A 17,727-nucleotide genomic window follows, 5' to 3' on the forward strand; every position below is an offset into this window, starting at 1 on the left:
CAATTGGCTTTCCGGTGGTAATAATCCCTCTAACAAATATATGGTCACTCAATCTATGACTGTTTGTGGGGCACTGCTGTTGCAATTGGCTGCCGTGTTTTGTCCACAAAATACAATTCACTTCACAATATATTTTGTGAAGTGCTTTATCAAACAATGTGACAAGACGTGAAAAGTGCTTTATCAAATGCAAGGATTATTATTATTATATATCAAATGCAAGGATTATTATATATCAAATGCAAGGATTATTATTATTATATATCAAATGCAAGGATTATTATTATTATATATCAAATGCAAGGATTATTATTATATATCAAATGCAAGGATTATTATTATTATTATATATCAAATGCAAGGATTATTATTATTTCAATATAGCGCCTTATTGCATTGTTAAATTGTCTCAAAGTACTTCACTGAATTTTATTCTAAAGTGTATGACTGTGGCATCCACAAACAATCATGAAGTGAATGATTGATTTTATGTGGGGGATTGTTGGCCAGGATACTGGGAGAAACTCCCTTCCTTATCAAATAGCATTGTATGATCTTTAACATCCACCTAAACAGGCAGACGGGTCCTTGATTTTTAATGTCTCATCTGAAGGACGGCATCCCTGGCAATGTCTACCATCTTGAAAATCGTCATGGGTGTTTGAGATTTCAAATCCCCCGTATCGGACAGGTAAATGAAGGATAAGGCTTGAAGGAGTGCAGGATAGGGTATGGTGGTAGACTTGAATGAACATCTTGCTCTGAGAGCTGGTGAGATTCATTTGGCTGACCTCCTTCTGTGCTGTAAATTTCTATGATTCGACCTGAAATCTTACTGTAAAGTAGCGAGTGAATATTCAGCTCCATGTATAATCCTTTTTGGATTATGTTCTCAAATCCTCAAGCCATAATTGGCTTTGAAGATTGTACCATGGTTGCTTTGTTCCTGCGGGACCAACTATCATAGTAATGCACCCACATACGGCAATAATTATTGGGGGAAAAGTAGCTTCCCGTCAGAGAGATGATTTGATGCAATCCAACTGCCTGTGTGTGTGTGGGGTGGGGGATTACTGTATCCATATGCAATGTGTTGGCATTTCTGTGCACTAACACACATATGCATGCAGGTGTTTGGGTGGGACTAAACAACAACAATAACTTATATAGTGTCCTTCACGTGGGGCAGTGTCTCGGAGTGCCTAACAGTGGCTGAACTTGATGCTAAGCCGGAGGGGGGGGGGAGGAGCTGACGGTAAGCACGGTCGAAGAGGAAGATGATCAGACATGATCTAAAAGAGGGAAAAGAGGAAGCAACGTATAGGGATTGAGAGAGGGAGTTCCAAAGCTTCTGGGCGTAGTGACTGAAAGCGCGGCCGCCGATGGTGGAGTAGAGGGGACGAGGGTCGAGCAGGAGGCCATGGCCAGCTGAGCTTCTATACTAATATAAGACAAAATGTCTGTATGTATGTCTGTCTGTCCGGCAAGAACTCAATAACCGATCAACGTAGAGACATAATTTATATCTCATCGGAAATGTCTTGCATGGGGGAGCATCATGGGCAGGAATCTCCTATCGTTGATGAGCTATATTTAAAAAATGCTTTAATTAAGCCCCAAAAAGGTATGCATGGAATTCTGCAACAAAGTAGTGACAGCGGTCACACATCCTTCTAGAAAGATACATCTATACTAATAAAGATGAAATGTCTGCCTAACCGACATGATTTATACCTCATCGGAAAGGTCTTGCAAGATGGAATGTCATGGGCATATTTTGTTTCAGGGATCTCCTATCATGACCTAAACAAGCTCATCACACATGTATGGACTCCAACAAGGAGTCTTCCCAACACAAGTCCTTCCACAGGAGTCCTACCACAGAAGTCTTCCCAACAAGAATTCGTCCCTACAGGGCGTCCTCCCACAGGAGTCCTGCTACTGAGGCCTCCCACTGATTCCTCCCAACAGGGTCCTCCCAATGAGTCTTCCCACTGAGTCCTCTTAACAGAAGTCCTCCCACAGCGTCCTCCCAACCAAAAGTCCTCCCACAGGAGTCCTTCCAAAAGGATACGTGTGCAAATATGTGAACAAGCGATGCCAACGAATTCAATGGCACATTTTCTTAATCTTAAGGGATAAAGATGCCTAAGAAGCGAAGATCAAGCGTTTCAACGACAAATAAAAATGCCAGATGAAAGAGAGAAGGCCGATTAAATGAAACTGGTTGCAAGCGGAGCTGCAATGGGTACAGCTAGTATATATATGTGTGTGTGTATGTGTGAGTGTGCTGGACTGCACTATGTGAGTGGACACGCATATATTTCTGTTTGTGCAGGTCTCTGCAGTTGAGCAATGGTGTTTGTGTGTGTGTTTATTTTTTGGCTTGCAAACACTGCAGGACTCCTGAACCCCAGTATACACAGGGAAAGGCAGGCAGCATTGTCCACCCCTCTCCATGGGTACTTGGTTTCTTTTTCCTCCTTGGAAACTCTTAAAGGGATTAGGTGGCCATGTTTCCGGCATTTTGCCACAGTAAAAAAGAAAGCGGTGGAATTAGAGGGAGAGGCCGGCTGATCGGCTCAAGGTGTTAATCTGTTTATTTCACTTTCAGACAGAAAGAGTTAATCGTGCACCAACATCCTCCCTCTGACAGTCAGTTCCGACTCTGCTTTCCATAAGAAAAGAAGAAGGATTTTGACCACGTCGTGGGGGAATGGTGTAGAAAAGAAGAGTCTAATCGCCTCAACGCCCCCGCTGATCACCTCTCCTCCTTCTAACACTTCCCTCTTGCCCAGATCTGACAGAGGTTATCTTTTCAAACTCTCTATTTCTTTGGCAAAGTCTCTCAGAATTGTGAGCTCTTCGCCTGTTTGTTTTGTGTTTGTCGGCAAACAAGTAATGCGTGCAACTGATGGCCTGTCAAGAGTGAGCTACTTGCATGTACGGTGTTTCCGCATCTGTTTCAAAGAGGGAAATTCCAGGAGGAAATTCTACAGTATCAATTAATAATAATCCTTGCATTTGATACAGCGCCTTATCTTGCGTGAGAAGCGCTATATAAATTCAAGTTGTTGTAGTTGTTATTATCACATCGTTGAGATATCTCAAAGCGCTTCAGAGGATATCCTGTATAGTAAATTGACTGTATATTACAGAAGTCCTGTAGTGGTTAGAGCACTCGCTTTGCAAACAATACATGTGGGTTCGATTCCCGGCAGGGTGAAACGTTGGTCAATTTTCCTTACTCAATACGCCTGTTTACCTAGCAGTAAATAGGAACCCAGTTGTTAGTCGCTTTTCCGGGGGGTAAAATAATAATAATTTTCAAAAAAAAAAATAATAAATTGGTCACTTCAATCCATGATTGTTTGTGGGACACTGATTTGCGCAATTAGCTGCCTGTATTTCACCCACAAACCATACAGTCAATTCACTTTACAGTATATTCTGTGAAGCACTTTGAGAAGTCCCAAAGACATAATGAGGCTCTGCATCAAATGCAAGATTTATTATTATTATTATTATATTTTGCGAGTGAAATGCATCAGCTAATTGTGCACAGCAGTGTCCCATAAAGTCGTGGATTGAATGACCAAATTAATTATTCATTTGCAAACTTGCCTAAGGTTTTGCCCTGCCCAGGTTACCGTTCTAACCACTACGCTACAGGACTCCAATTGAGAAACCACTGTACAACTTGCAGCGGCCAGGAACGTGGACTGAGCTGCAAAGCAGCCTGCCTTTTTGTTGTGTGTTTAAAACCCAGTTGCATTCCATTCCCAATCTTACTGTACTGTGTCTCTTACAGAACTGACTTAGACGAGGCTGCCCTGGAGAGACAGGCCTCGGAGGGGGCCCTGAAGAAACGGCCTGTAACTCTATATGTTTGTGCCAATGATAATGGATGAATGGATAAAGGAGCAAAATAAGAACTTAGAATTGCTAGGAAAAGCCTGCTTCAAAGACAGTTATAATCTGCCTGGTTAACCACTGCTATAGGATTAGCGCAATTGGCTTCCACTTTCACCCACAAAATATATAGTATGTTCTGTATGTTGAGTGACCAATTTGTTTTTGGGGGGTGCAGGGTGTTTATTATCCCTGGAAAGTGATCCTCCAATCGATTAATAACCATGTTCCTACTTAATGCGAGGTAAACAGAGCCATGTAGAGTAAGGAAACTTGTCTACGAATATGCCCCACACAGGAATCAAACTCCGGTCCTCTTGCTTTTGAGGAGAGTGTTCTAACTAATACGCTCCGGGGCTCCACAAGGAAGCGGAGGGGGGTGTGGGTTGGCATATAACACGAATAAAGTGTTCTGCAAACAAACCAAGCGGTTCATGGCTGCTAGCTGCAGGGTGCCATGGTATGGAGAATGATATTAGTTTGCCCTCCATAGGGCTTCCTGTTATAATGGTATCCGCTCTGCCTCTGGCTCCTCAATAGCGCTGCCCGATAAACAAAAGCAAAGAAAGTGCTGTAAATCACACAGATACTTCCTACTTATTAATTAAGTCTCCATTTAAGAAGAAGGTTCTTTCTGAACTATAAAGCCATTCATTTCCTGCCTGTGGAATGGCTTCAAGGACGTCCCATGGGGGTTCGGTGGTGGCTGAGAAATCAATGACTGGAAACATCAGTGGAGTCCCATAGCGTAGTGGTTAGCGTTCTCGCCTCGCAAGCAAGAGAACACGGGTTTGATTCATGGGCAGGGCAAAACCTTAGGCAAGTTTCCTTGCTCCATATGCCTCTGTTTATCCAGCAGAAAGGAGGAACCCAGTTGTTAGTCGATTGGCAGATCGCTTTCCGGGGGTAATAATCCCTCCAAAACAAAATGTGGTCACTTAATCCTTGACAGTTTGTGGGACACTGCGTGCGCAATTGGCTGCTGCATTTCGGCCACAAAATATACAGTGAATTCACTGTACAGTATATTCTGTGAAGAGCTTTGAGATGTGTTGTACACGTGATAAGGCACTATATCAAATGCAATGATTATTATTTCCATCTTGACATCTTCCTTACCAGAACGCCATCAAAATATAAGTTTCGGTGTCCTTCCACTGCAAACTGCTGAGAGACTTCCACTCAGAATGTGTCTGGAACTTGATACACTGAAGGTATGCGCTTAGCAATCGTAGTACAATGAGTCCACTTCCAGGAAGACCACAGAATGTGCAAAGAGAACATTTGTTCCTCTTATTCCCTTCAGAGAATATGATGTTGTGACAGGAACAGATTGTGTAGGAACTAAATACAAGGTGTTCAATTTGATAGGCACCTTCAACTGGCTGGGTGAGTGCATTATTCTAATAATCCTTGCCCTTAACTTGATGACCTGACAGGAGGGAGCAATAATAATAATGATGATCCTTGCCTTTGATACAGCACCTTATAATATCTTTGACACCTCAAAGCTTTTCACAGAATATAGTTAAAGTGACTATATATGTTGTGGGCATAATACGGCAGATAATTGAGCACAGCAGCGTCCCAAACAGTCGTGGATTGAGTGACCAAATTATTATTATTACTATTTTTAATTTTGAATGGATTATTGCTTCAGGAAAAGCGATACGCCAATCGACTAACGACCAGGTTCCTACTTACTGCTTGGTAAGAAGTGTGTGGAGTAAGGAAATTTGTCTAAGGTTTCGCCCTGCCCGAACATGGTGCACTGACAGGATGGGTAACAGTATGCACTGACAGGAGGGAGTAACAGGATGGCAGAAAACAACTGTAGGAAGGATTGCTGGAACAGTGGAAATGGGATGTGGTCGTCACAGGGATTCATGAAATGGTCCATTTGCCAGTGCCTGATACCAGATTGCAAAAGGTGAGGTGCAGAGCCAAATCACACTATGTATAATTAGTTTCTATGTATAATGAGCTTCTTTGCCAGTGTATGTCTCTGATACAGCCAGCGAGATTCACTGAGATTGTGTTGTTTTGCCAATTTTCTGAGAGAATGTTATGGACCCATATTGAAGAGCGCAGCACTCCTTACATGTACCATCTGTGGCTGAGGCCGAGGGGCAGAAATATCAGCGACACAAAATGGTAGAGAGAGGTCAGAGCAGAGAAAAGCAAGCATTAAGATAGGAAGGAAACAAGAGAGTAAGTGCATGTAAGAAGGTAGTCTCATCACTTTATATAAATAATAGTCCTTCTATTTGGTACAGCGCCTTTCAAATTGGGCGGATATCTCACAAGGCTTTAGAAGGCATATTGTATGTGTATTTTGTAGGCAGCAGCAAATTTGTGCAATGTCCCACAGTCATGAAGTGTTTGAATGGGATTGAAAAAGTAAACCCAGATCAATACTTTAAGATGCATCAAGACAGTAGAACAAGAGGACACAGATTTAGAGTTACAAAGGGCAATTTCAAGACAGACACCAGGAAGTTTATCCTTACTCAGAGGATAGTTAACAACTGGAACCAGGAAGGGTGGATGTTGACCAGGCACTGGACTCATTTAAAATGTTTTCGAGGGATGAGATCAGATGGGCTGAAGGGCCTCTTCATCCAAACCAATCTTGAATTGTAATGTTCCTCATCTCTCTGACAAATTCCCCCAAAATGTGACTGAGATGAAAGATCCCTAAGGACAGGAATCACCTCAGATATCTCCAGGAACCTGCAGACTGTTCTGCCATGTCTCCCCAATATTGATTCAGTTTACATTATAAAATGCAGTCCATGGTGTATAACATGTATTCTGTTAATCATTGGTACAATATCAATCATTCTGACACCTGGATTTCCATTGAGTCTTAGACATAAAAAAAAGTCTTAAAATTGAAGGCAATGCAGAATTGTAGACAATAATAATAATAATCATAGCATTTGATGTAGCATCTTATCACGTCTTTGAGGGGTCTCAAACTGCCTCAATATTTTGTCAAGTGGATTGACTGTGTATTTTGAGGGTGGAACATGGCAGCCAATTGCGCATGGCAATGTCCCACAAACAGTTGAGGGAGGTCCAGAGGGTTGGGGCATAGTCACTGAAAGCACAGCTGACGAGGGGTTGAGGGAGGTATATAATTTCATCCTGAATTTAAGAATGTTCTGCAATTCCAGCAATGTTAAATGTTAAGGCAAAATTGTTTAACAGGTTAAGACCAGGTGGAATTTGAGCTGCAGATGCCATGCGCATGGCAATAGTTTCTATTACCCATCGGCGGCGCACTGCGTGAGGTGACAATGTGTCGTTCGCACTCCGCACTAGCCATGAGTAACGGTGAACAGGGTCAAAAGTTTACATTGCAAGTGCTACGAGTAAAATAAACCACCGAGTCCACATTGTGGAGAGCAAAAGCCTGGCCTGGCAGTAAGTAATTCAATCTCAGACGCTCTGCTGATGTCATCCATCCTCTCGAGCTTTGCCCAAGAGATTAATGAGATGATCAGAACGAGGTGAAATAATTACTGTGGAGAAGTCCCTCTCAGCCTCCATCCCCTCCATTTGTCTTGTATCACATTGTAATTTTACAGTCTAATTAAAAATCGATCCTTGCTCAGGAGCTTGGACCACTTAAGAGCAAGAGCAGCAGCTCAGCTCCACTGTACAACGAACTGTCTCCTCTCTGGTGCTAACACTGCAGTCACATAACACACACACATCATCTTCACACAAAGACAACACCCCACACACATACAGACTCTCCCACAAATACACAGACCTCTATCCCCACACACAGACTCCTCACACACGCAGAATCCCCTTGCACAACCCCCTCCCAAACACACACAGACCCCCACACAAGCCCTCCCACACAGAGACCCCTGCATAAACACACAAGCCCCTCCACACACAAACACAGATCCAAGCACATACACACACACTCAAAGCATTCCCTACTCAAACACACAGAGCACATATAGGCCTCTCCTATACAGAGACCTCCCCACCCACATACACACAGTCCACCCCTCACTGATAAACCCTTCACAAAGGGGTGGGTTGGTTAGATACAGTCACCATACCAAAGGCACCTGCATCCCAATGTTATACCTAGACTTAACCACTGACCATTTTCTTTTAAAAGTTATCAACATCCAGAATGTTGAAAATTCTTAAAATCAGTCCTAATAGAAAGATTATTTATTTTTTAAGAACAGCAGGAAAACTGGCTTAATTTAAGAATTTCACTTCCTCCTCTATATTACTGAATCTATCTCTCTCATGCACACAAGCAGACACAGACACACACACACAGACACAGACACAAGTAGACACAGACACACACATGCAATATGATCATGCAGCAACATGTGTGCACTTACACGCGCACACAAGGCATATGGTGCATATGCAGGATACATATACACTAATAATAATTATCCTTGCATTTGTCGCAACAGCTTATCATGTAAGACGTCTCAAAGCACTTCCACTGTAAAGTGAATTGACTGTATTTTGTGGACAATTCGCGGCAGCCAATTGCGCACAGCAGTGTCCCACAAACAGTCATGGATTGAGTAACTACATTTTTTTGAAGGGGTTATTATCCCCGGAAAAGCGATCTGCCAATTGACTAACAACCGGGTTCCTACTTAATGCTAGGTAAACAGAGGCGTGTGGAGTAAGGAAACTTCCCAACACTAGCACATACATGCACACAGTAACCGTCCCTGTACTGTGTGAAAACATTTCATGGTCGAACACATGTCAACCCCAGCATCCCCTCGGTTCCCTTCGGCCATTAGCTGCAGAGCAGAAAACATTCCGCAACACATTGCAGATTAGGGAGGGCCTGGCTGCCAGACAGATTTCAAGCAAAATATAGTGGGTTTTATCTTAATCTGCCTCAACTCCCTGAAAATGAACTCGCACAAAGGAGCCCTTCAATCAAAACCAGTGCCACTCAGCAGATCCCTTTTGTTACAGTTACCACCAGTTTCTACGGCGATGGATTTCCACGCTTCAGCTATGGAAGATGAAGCCTTTCCTTTGACCTCCTAAGAACCCATTTGTAGCCTGCTGGATGCCCAACAAAAGACCCGAGAAGGTAATGACTTTAGATAATTTTTTTTCAGCCAGGTTCCTCCGACCTCCTGCTCCTTCTGAGCCGGGGAGTGTACAGTATATTAGATTCACATTTTCCACGGGAAGGGGACGGGAGGGGGTGGAGGGGTGAGAGATGTGATGTGAAAGGAGGAGGGAAGGGAGCATCATTTCCTGTTTGCTCTGTTCTCCAGACGTGTGGGGAATCTCCCAACAAATTCCCTGTGAAGTCGTTTTTTTTAGTTGGGCCAGGTGTCTGACACTAGCGGAAACCCAGCACCGTGCTTAAGAGTCTCCAAAACAGACAGAGTTCCAAGCATGGACATTTCCCTATGGAAATGGAATGCACACCCTCTCCCCCTAGAGGGATGCATTTTACTTACTTAATTCCAAAGAGTATTAGGCGCAGGTTGGCAAGAGCCAAGGGTTGGGGAACCCAGGGTGTACGTTAAGTAACTGCTGGAGGTTAAGCAAATAAAACTGTGTAGCTTGCCATTTTTTTCTTTGCCCTGCTTGGTATTCTTCCTACCAAGTCCCACACACTGTCTATCTAAGAGAACGAGCAAACCACCTCCAAGGCTCTATTGATGCCACTGTTTAGCCAGTTCCCGGTCCAGGCTCACATATACCGATCGCCAGTGGTGTGAGATACTGGCTGGTGACTGGCCCTGTGGAACTCTCCTCCTGCATAAGTCAATGGAAAAGGAGCCGAATGAAGGTGAAACAAAATGATTATTTAGCTTAAATGAATAATTTCTTTGATAAACACTGTTTTCGACCTCTTTTAAAATAGGTTAAAATATATAGCTTTAAATACCTCTCGGAGTCAGAAAATCTGAGCTAGATTTGAGCCAAAGCTTCGATTATTTATTATTGCCTGTTTCACCCAGAAAATATACAGTGAATCCAGTTTGCAGTGTACTCTGTGAAGTACTTTGAGACGTCTCAACGACATACCATTTGATAGAGCACTATATCAAATGCAAGGATTATTATTTTTATGATTACTATTATATTGATTTTTAACGGAAAAGCCTTGTGCGGCAGGAAAGACAAAAGCAATATTAAACCAGTCTTTCTTACAACTTAGGCAAAATTTAAAAAATGTTTGTATAGTGCCATTCACTTCAGGAGAACGTCCCAAGGCGTTGTACAGTCAGGGATTTGGACCTGAGCAGTGGGGGTTGGAATCAGGGGGCTGGAGGGCAGGGAGGTTAGGGTCAGGAGGGTGGCCGAAGGCGCTGTCGAAGAGGAGGGAGGGTCTTGAGACATACCTTGAATAATAATAATATTAATAATCCTTGCATTTGATATAGCGCCCCTTAACACATCTTCAAGACATCTTAAAGCGCTTCACAGAATATACTGTAAAGTGAATTGACTGTATATTTTGTGGGCGAAACACAGCATCCAATTGCGCACAGTAGGTGGCAAGGGAGCGATTGAGGCAAAAGGACTACAGGATGCAGTTCCAAAGCGAGACTGAAGGCCCGACCGCTGATGGTGGGGCGGGCCGGGCGGGGGAACGTGGAGCAGGCTGGAGCCTGCTGAACAGGGGGAGCAGGCAGGTTGATATGGGGTTAGCAGGTCACAGAGATAGGAAGGAACGAGGCCGTGGAGGGCTTTGAAAGTGAGGACAAGGATTTTGAACTCTATCCTCTGTGGGTTTGGGGAGCCAGTGAAGCCAAGCCAGGGTGGGGGTTATAGGGTCACGATTTACACGTTGATATTCTGCCATCGCACCGGTACCAGGACAATATTCTTTATGAGTGGATTCCTGGACTGAATCTGATGGGTGTCTGCGGAGCGTGGACAATGGAGGTATTGTGGAGCCACGAAACGCGAGGCCTGACTTGGCCACTTGAGCTCAGCTGCTCCCCGCAGACCTCAGAAACACGAGAGGCCATAACAAACCTGCTCGGCTCAGATGACATCCCCAATGATTATCTCTCTGCACCACTGGTTGGCAGGAGTGCACTTGGTGTCAGGCGCGCTGTCCTGTGTCACCTGTTTGAAGGCAGAATAGAGGGGCTTTATTACCACGCGCTGCACAGGAACCCAGACAGGACCTGTACTCTAACAAAGTGGCGGATACACTGTGGTCGCAGTGACATAAGAGGCCACTAGTGAGAATTATGACACTAATCCACAGTGTTATAGAGGGCTGCGCTCCGAGGAATGACTAAATACACTAGGTATCTTCAACAACAAAGTACATTTATCTCATGCCTTCAAGTCGGGAGGACATCCCAAGGCAGGAAATGACATCAGCAGTGACCCGATTATCAGCAGTGACCCGACGACAACAACAACAACTTGCATTTATATAGCACCCTTCATGCAGAGAGTTTAACAGTGGCGGAGCTTGATGCCGAGCCAGAGAAAGCCGGGAGGTGACTGTAAGCACAGTTGAGAGGAAGGTCTTCAGGTGAAGAAGACCTGAAGATGGGCAAGGAGGGGCAAGGCGGAGGGATTGAGGCAGCGAGTTATAGTCTCAGAGTGTAGAGGCTTACAACCCAAGCTGGGGAAGCAAGCTGGTCAGCAGTGGAAGCTGGGTTAGTGTAGGTCCACATATAAATGAGGTAACGCTACGTGGAAGAGCATTATTCAGTGTATTAAACTTCAGGACATTGATGTGTCGGATAATGAGATTTATTATATGTAACGAGATGTGGTGAAGCTATTTTAGTGATCTATCTATCTATCTATCTATCTATCTATCTATCTATCTATCTATCTATCTATCTATCTATCTATCTATCTATCTATCTATCTATCTATCTATCTATCTATCTATCTATCTATCTATCTATCTATCTATCTATCTATCTATCTATCTATCTATCTATCTATCTATCTATCTATCTATCTATCTATCTATCTATCTATCTATCTATCTATCTATCTATCTATCTATCTAATCTAATCTATCTATCTATCTATCTATCTATCTATCTATCTATCTATCTATCTATCTATCTATCTATCTATCTATCTATCTATCTATCTATCTATCTATCTATCTATCTATCTATCTATCTATCTATCTATCTATCTATCTATCTATCTATCTATCTATCTATCTATCTATCTATCTATCTATCTATCTATCTATCTATCTATCTATCTATCTATCTATCTATCTATCTATCTATCTATCTATCTATCTATCTATCTATCTATCTATCTATCTATCTATCTATCTATCTATCTATCTATCTATCTGCAGGACGCCTCTGAGATCCTCTGAAGGCAGGACTCACATCAACACCAGGGAAAGCAGCTTTAAAGATACCAGCATGAAGGAAACGCACTGTTTGTTCTGGAGAAGGAGACGAGTATCTCCCTATCCTTTGAGCCATTCAACTGCTTGTGTCATCTGTTCAAACACACTCCAGCTGCCTCCCTGCACACCTCAGTCCACAGGCACTGGGCTGATGTGTATCCCCACCGACAAACAGCTATTAATTGTGAGCAACACAATGAGTGGAGAACAGAGAGAAAGGAGTTGTGTTTCCTATTAAATACACCAACATAAAAAGGGAAAGTCATCTAAAAAAAAACAACCTGTTTATTTTGCACCACAAACACTCCGCAGATCTTTCTACAACTAAATAATCAAACAGATAGACAGACATCGATGTACAGAAAGATATATAGACACACAGACAGATAGAAAGATACATACAGATGGTACAAACGTACATTGGTGCAAAGCAGAGATAATTGGCAATGGATCGAGCAGTTGATGGGTAGACAGACAGACAACCAGATCGACTGATAATTGACAGAAATATACTAGATTAAAGATTGAGAATCAGATCGAGATGAGCAGACAGACAGAAATGTGAGACTGATAGGGGAAAACATAGAACGTAATAATCCTTGGATTTTTATTCAGTGTTTCACAGTGCCAAAATATCACAAATCGCTTCACAGGTAATTGCTGTCAAGCGTAGTGACTGTGCATGTCACCTCTGTTATGCACTCCGAGACACTACCCCACATGAAGGGCGCTATATACAATACAAATTGTTGTTGTACTACAAAGAGAATTTCAAAGGTTGTACAGCACAGAAACAGACCACTCGGTCCAACCAGTCTGTGCCGGTGTTTATACTCCACACAAGTCTCCACCCGTTCCTTAGTTCCTCCCATACCCTTTTGTTCCCCTCTCTCTCGCATGTGAAAGTCTAGCTTCCTCTTGAATGCATCCACACTATCTGTTCAACCACTGCTTCCAGCAGCGAGTTCCACAATCTCACTGCCTTCTGTGTGAAGTAGTTCCTCCTAAATTCCCTTTTAGATCCTCTAGTCACTATCTTAGATTTGTGTCTCTTTGTTACCGACTTCCCAGTCAGTGGAAACAGATTATCTTTGTTAACCTTATTGAACCCTTAATAATTTTAAACACCTCTAATAGGTCCCCCTTAACTTTCTCTTTCCAAGCGCAAAAAAGGCCTAACCTATCCAGTCTGAGAACAGTAACCTGCCAACCCTCATATCATCCTCGTAAACCTGCGCGGTCGTTGCTGTTAAAGTAAGATAGAAACAGCACCGATGGGATAGAACTTTCAAACCAGTCACATCTTTTGTCTACGTTTCTATAGACAAAAGTATTGCATCCTCCAGGCATCTACTGAGTGAAATGGCCAGAGAAGCAGTGTGTTGCAAAGCTGGAAACCTCAGCCATTTGGTTCTCATGAAGTACCCTGCTGCTACTTGTCTCTTGAATTATAGCCCTGGCTTTTAATCACATCTACAATACTCCAACACCGAATCCTTCCTCCATTAACACAGACCAGAAAGGAATCTGGCCTCCTCTAGTCCGCATGGCTGAATCCCACACCACAAGGTGCATTTAGCAACTGAGCCATCACAGGACCTCAAAGAACTGCTGTTAAGCATATCAACGGTGTATTTGTGGACAAATGTAGCAGTCCCTTTGCATACAGCACAGCTTTCAACCAGTCATGAAGTGAATGATTTGTCAGAATGACTTTTGGCCAGTATACTGGGAGAAGCTCCCTTCTCTTCTCAAACAATGTCACAGGATCTTTACACCCATCTGAATAGAGATTTGACACCTCAGTTTAACATCTGAAGGTCAACACCCTCCAAGTATGTAGCGCTCCCCCAGTACTGCACTGGAGCATCAACCTGGATTATGAGCTCAAGGGTAGGGCTCGAAGCTTCGGACAAAAAGTGTTTGCAGACAAACCAGGTAGAGGTGTTACTATTGCCTCAGCACACTTGAGTTACAGAGAAACAGAAGTCTTCCAGGGCTTACCTCCATATCATGAATCTCGTTAGAATGTGGGGTGGATACAGTGAATGTGCGCATTGGTTGATTTTGTGTATGTGTGTATGTGTCTGTGTGTGCACTGATAGTAGGACGAGCAGGTAGAGCGTGGGTGTGTAGGTGCACACACCCAGGTTATGAGGACCTGACCGCAATAAAGAGGTTTGGTTTATTCGACTAAGTTGGTGGTTTTCCAGCTTGTTGTGGTTAAAGTCCCAGATGTTTAGCAGCTGCCACGACGGGGAAGTCGCTACAGTTACACTAGCCACACTTAGCCAGCCAGAGAAAGTCACTTGGTTTATTGCTGCATTCCAGCTGAAGGGAATTTCTGAAATATCTGGAATAACTTCTGTATTAAACACAAAGTGAACCATGTGAGATAATAAGCAACATTCCCTGCCAATCTTCAACAGACATGTTGAACTGAACTTGATCCAAGTATAGCAGATATACACAATCACTGGTTTACTTAGTAATTATAATAATCCTTGCATTTGATATAGCGCCTTATCATGTCTTTGCAACGTCTCAAAGCGATTCACAGGATGTACTGTAAAGTGTATTTTGTGGCCAAAACGTGGCAGCCAATTGCACACAGCAATCTCTCACAAACAGCCATGGAGTGAGTGACCAATTTTATTTGGGAGATTTGTTGGCCAGTGACCAGGAGAGAGAAACTCTCTTCTCTTTGCGAATAGTGCTATGGGATCTTTAACATCCACCTGAACAGGCAGATGGAACCTCGGTTTAACATCTCATCCAAAGAACAGAACCTCCGACAATGAAACACACCCCCAGTACTGCATTGGAGCATCAGTTTAGATTATGTAATTCCAAGTGCCGTAATGGGCCTTGAACCTACCACCTACTAACTCAGACACAACAGCGCTATCCCTGGGTCGGGCTGACTCAACATTACCTATAAATGGACCACTATTTCAAACCTGCTGTAGCAGTAATCACAATAGTGAACAACACACACCAACATTGCTGTTCTTCCATATTGTCCCAAGTTATTTTCATGGGTGTTGACCCACAAAAATAACCACGGGCAAAGTCATACAACAGTTTTTGCTGATTCATTGTAATTTGCTGAAACACTATGCGGTATGTACAGAGGCTGTCTATAATAATCTTAAACATTAACCCACCTCCATCCAGTGTTGGTTAGTGAACCTCAGTTTCTGTAGTCTGGCTTGTCAGATCTGCTCATTAGTACACATTATACACCAAGTTTTCACCATAATTTCTAGGCATTCGTGAACAATCAGCTCACTATGTTTGACACTCCCCGTGGCTGTGTTCCCACAAGTAATGAACAATTTGCATCAATATTATTTCACACTCCCCATAATTCTGTTCACTATATCACTCATGCAATATTAGCACCACGTTATTTCACTCCTCAAATGTTCACAGTACAATTTGTGAAAAATATGCACGAACATACCCATTCACACTCAATGAAAACTATGTTCACTATAACATTAGTAAACAATATGCACCCTTAATCCAAACTCGAAAATCTGTTTTCACTATAAAATTAGTGAATAATGTGCACCATATCCAATATTATGTTCAGTATAACTTTACTGAACAATATGTATCATCCTTTCACCCACCAAAAGCTGCTTTCACTATGAAATTAGTGAACAATTTGCACCATTATTTTACACACATAAAGCTGTGTTCACAATAACAAGAGTGATTACAATAGGCACCATTATTTTGCGCTCCCCCAAAATTGTACTGTAACAGTGAACAATATGCATCATTATTTCTGACTTCTAAAGATGTGGTTTCACAATAATATTAGTGAAAAATATGCACCATTCTGTCACACTCCTCTAAATTGTGTTAATTGTAACATTAGCAAACATAAGCACTATCGTTTCACACTCCCCAAAGCTGTGTTCATTATAACATTGGTGAACAATATGTAGCAATGTACACCCCAAAAGTGTGCTAATTCTATAATTAAAGAGCAATATTCACCGTTGTTATTTTACACTCACTAAATTCAGTGAATGAACTGAAACATCCCTAACTCACAGAGCTATGCTCACTACATGTCACTGCTCAACAGTTTGCCCGGAGAATGTTAAATCTGTGCCCACCATACTGTTAGTGAGCAATTTATACCCCAATTGCTAAATCACACTACTGGAAGGTATGACTGACAATGAAAGACGGAGAGAGAATGCGAGAGGAAAAATAGGACAGCGAAAGAGGAAGAGTCTGCACCAGAGTAAACCAAAGTACGTGAGAGAGCATTTCACAAGAGATGTGTGAGTTTCAGAGAGTGTGTGTATGTTTGAGAGAGGGTGTGTGTTTGAGAGTGTGTGTACGTGTGTTTGAGAGCATGTGTGTGTGCGCAAAAGGTACCAGAGCCTGTGCCAAAGACATTGCAAGCGCAAACATGCACCTGAGACAACAACAGAGCTCCTGACATGGGAGAGATAAACATGCGAGATATATAGCTGTGACACGGGGAGAGAGACAGAGTGAAAGAGAGAAGTGCACGACATAAGTGAGAGAAAACCCATAGCACGGAGAAAAGGAGAAAATACAGAGAGTGAGTATAGAGAGAGAGCAAGAAAGTTAACCCGTTGCTTAGAGAGAGCTTATAAAGTGTGTGCATGTGTGTGAGAGAGAGAAAGAGAGCTCAGAGAGTCAGAGCTATAGAGGGCAAGAATACTGTATGTGTCAGATCAGAGAGTGATAATGGACACGAGGGAGAGAAAGAGAAGCAGCAAAATAGCAGAAGACAAGTCACTCCCCATCCAGACTGTTCCAGTGCATAAGTCAAGCAAGCTATTGGCAATTGCTGGGGTCTCTCTCCCTCTCTGATGTGTGTGCCTCGTCTCACACACCCCCACAGGGTGCGTCTGTGTATGTTTGTGGAGCTTGTTTCTGTGTTTCTTACTCACTTTTCATAGTCATGCTTGCAGTATAGCTTCTTGTCCCTGCAGTAGCAGGTGATGGCCAGTGGCTCCCGGCAGCCCGTACACTGCACACACTGCTCGTGCCAGAAGCTGTCATTAACCCGCAGCAAAAAGCGGTCCCCGATCACCCGCTCACAGCCCTGGCACACCACACGCTCTTTCCCACCAGATCCTAGAGAGAGAAAGACAGAGAGATCAGCAAGTCCGGTTCCTCCACAGCCTCCCCTCTCCATTACACCTTGCCCCAGGAATAATAATAATCCTTGCATTTGATATAGCGCCTTATCACGTCAGTGAGATGTCTGAAAGCGCTTCACAGCATGTATTGCAAACTGGATTGAATGTGTATTTTGTGGGCGAACCACGACAGCAATTGTGCACAGCCATGTCCCACAAACAGTCGCGGATTGAGTGACCAAATTATTGTTTTTTTTAAGGGATTATTACCATCGAAAGCAATTC

At 43.0% G+C, this 17,727-nt stretch overlaps 1 protein-coding gene across 1 annotated transcript in view; it reads right to left on the reverse strand.

Annotated features, from left to right (window-relative positions):
• LOC103184779 (LIM homeobox transcription factor 1-alpha) overlaps positions 1 to 17,727 on the reverse strand; it is a 107,495-nt gene that overhangs the window by 64,694 nt on the left and 25,074 nt on the right. Inside the window, exon 4 of the mRNA XM_042335516.1 lies at positions 17,251 to 17,437. Coding sequence (XP_042191450.1) covers positions 17,251 to 17,437 — 187 coding nt within the window. The remainder of the gene's footprint in view (positions 1 to 17,250; positions 17,438 to 17,727) is intronic.

Source organism: Callorhinchus milii, unplaced genomic scaffold (assembly GCF_018977255.1).
Source record: "Callorhinchus milii isolate IMCB2004 unplaced genomic scaffold, IMCB_Cmil_1.0 Scaffold5, whole genome shotgun sequence".
Lineage (NCBI taxonomy): Eukaryota > Metazoa > Chordata > Chondrichthyes > Chimaeriformes > Callorhinchidae > Callorhinchus > Callorhinchus milii.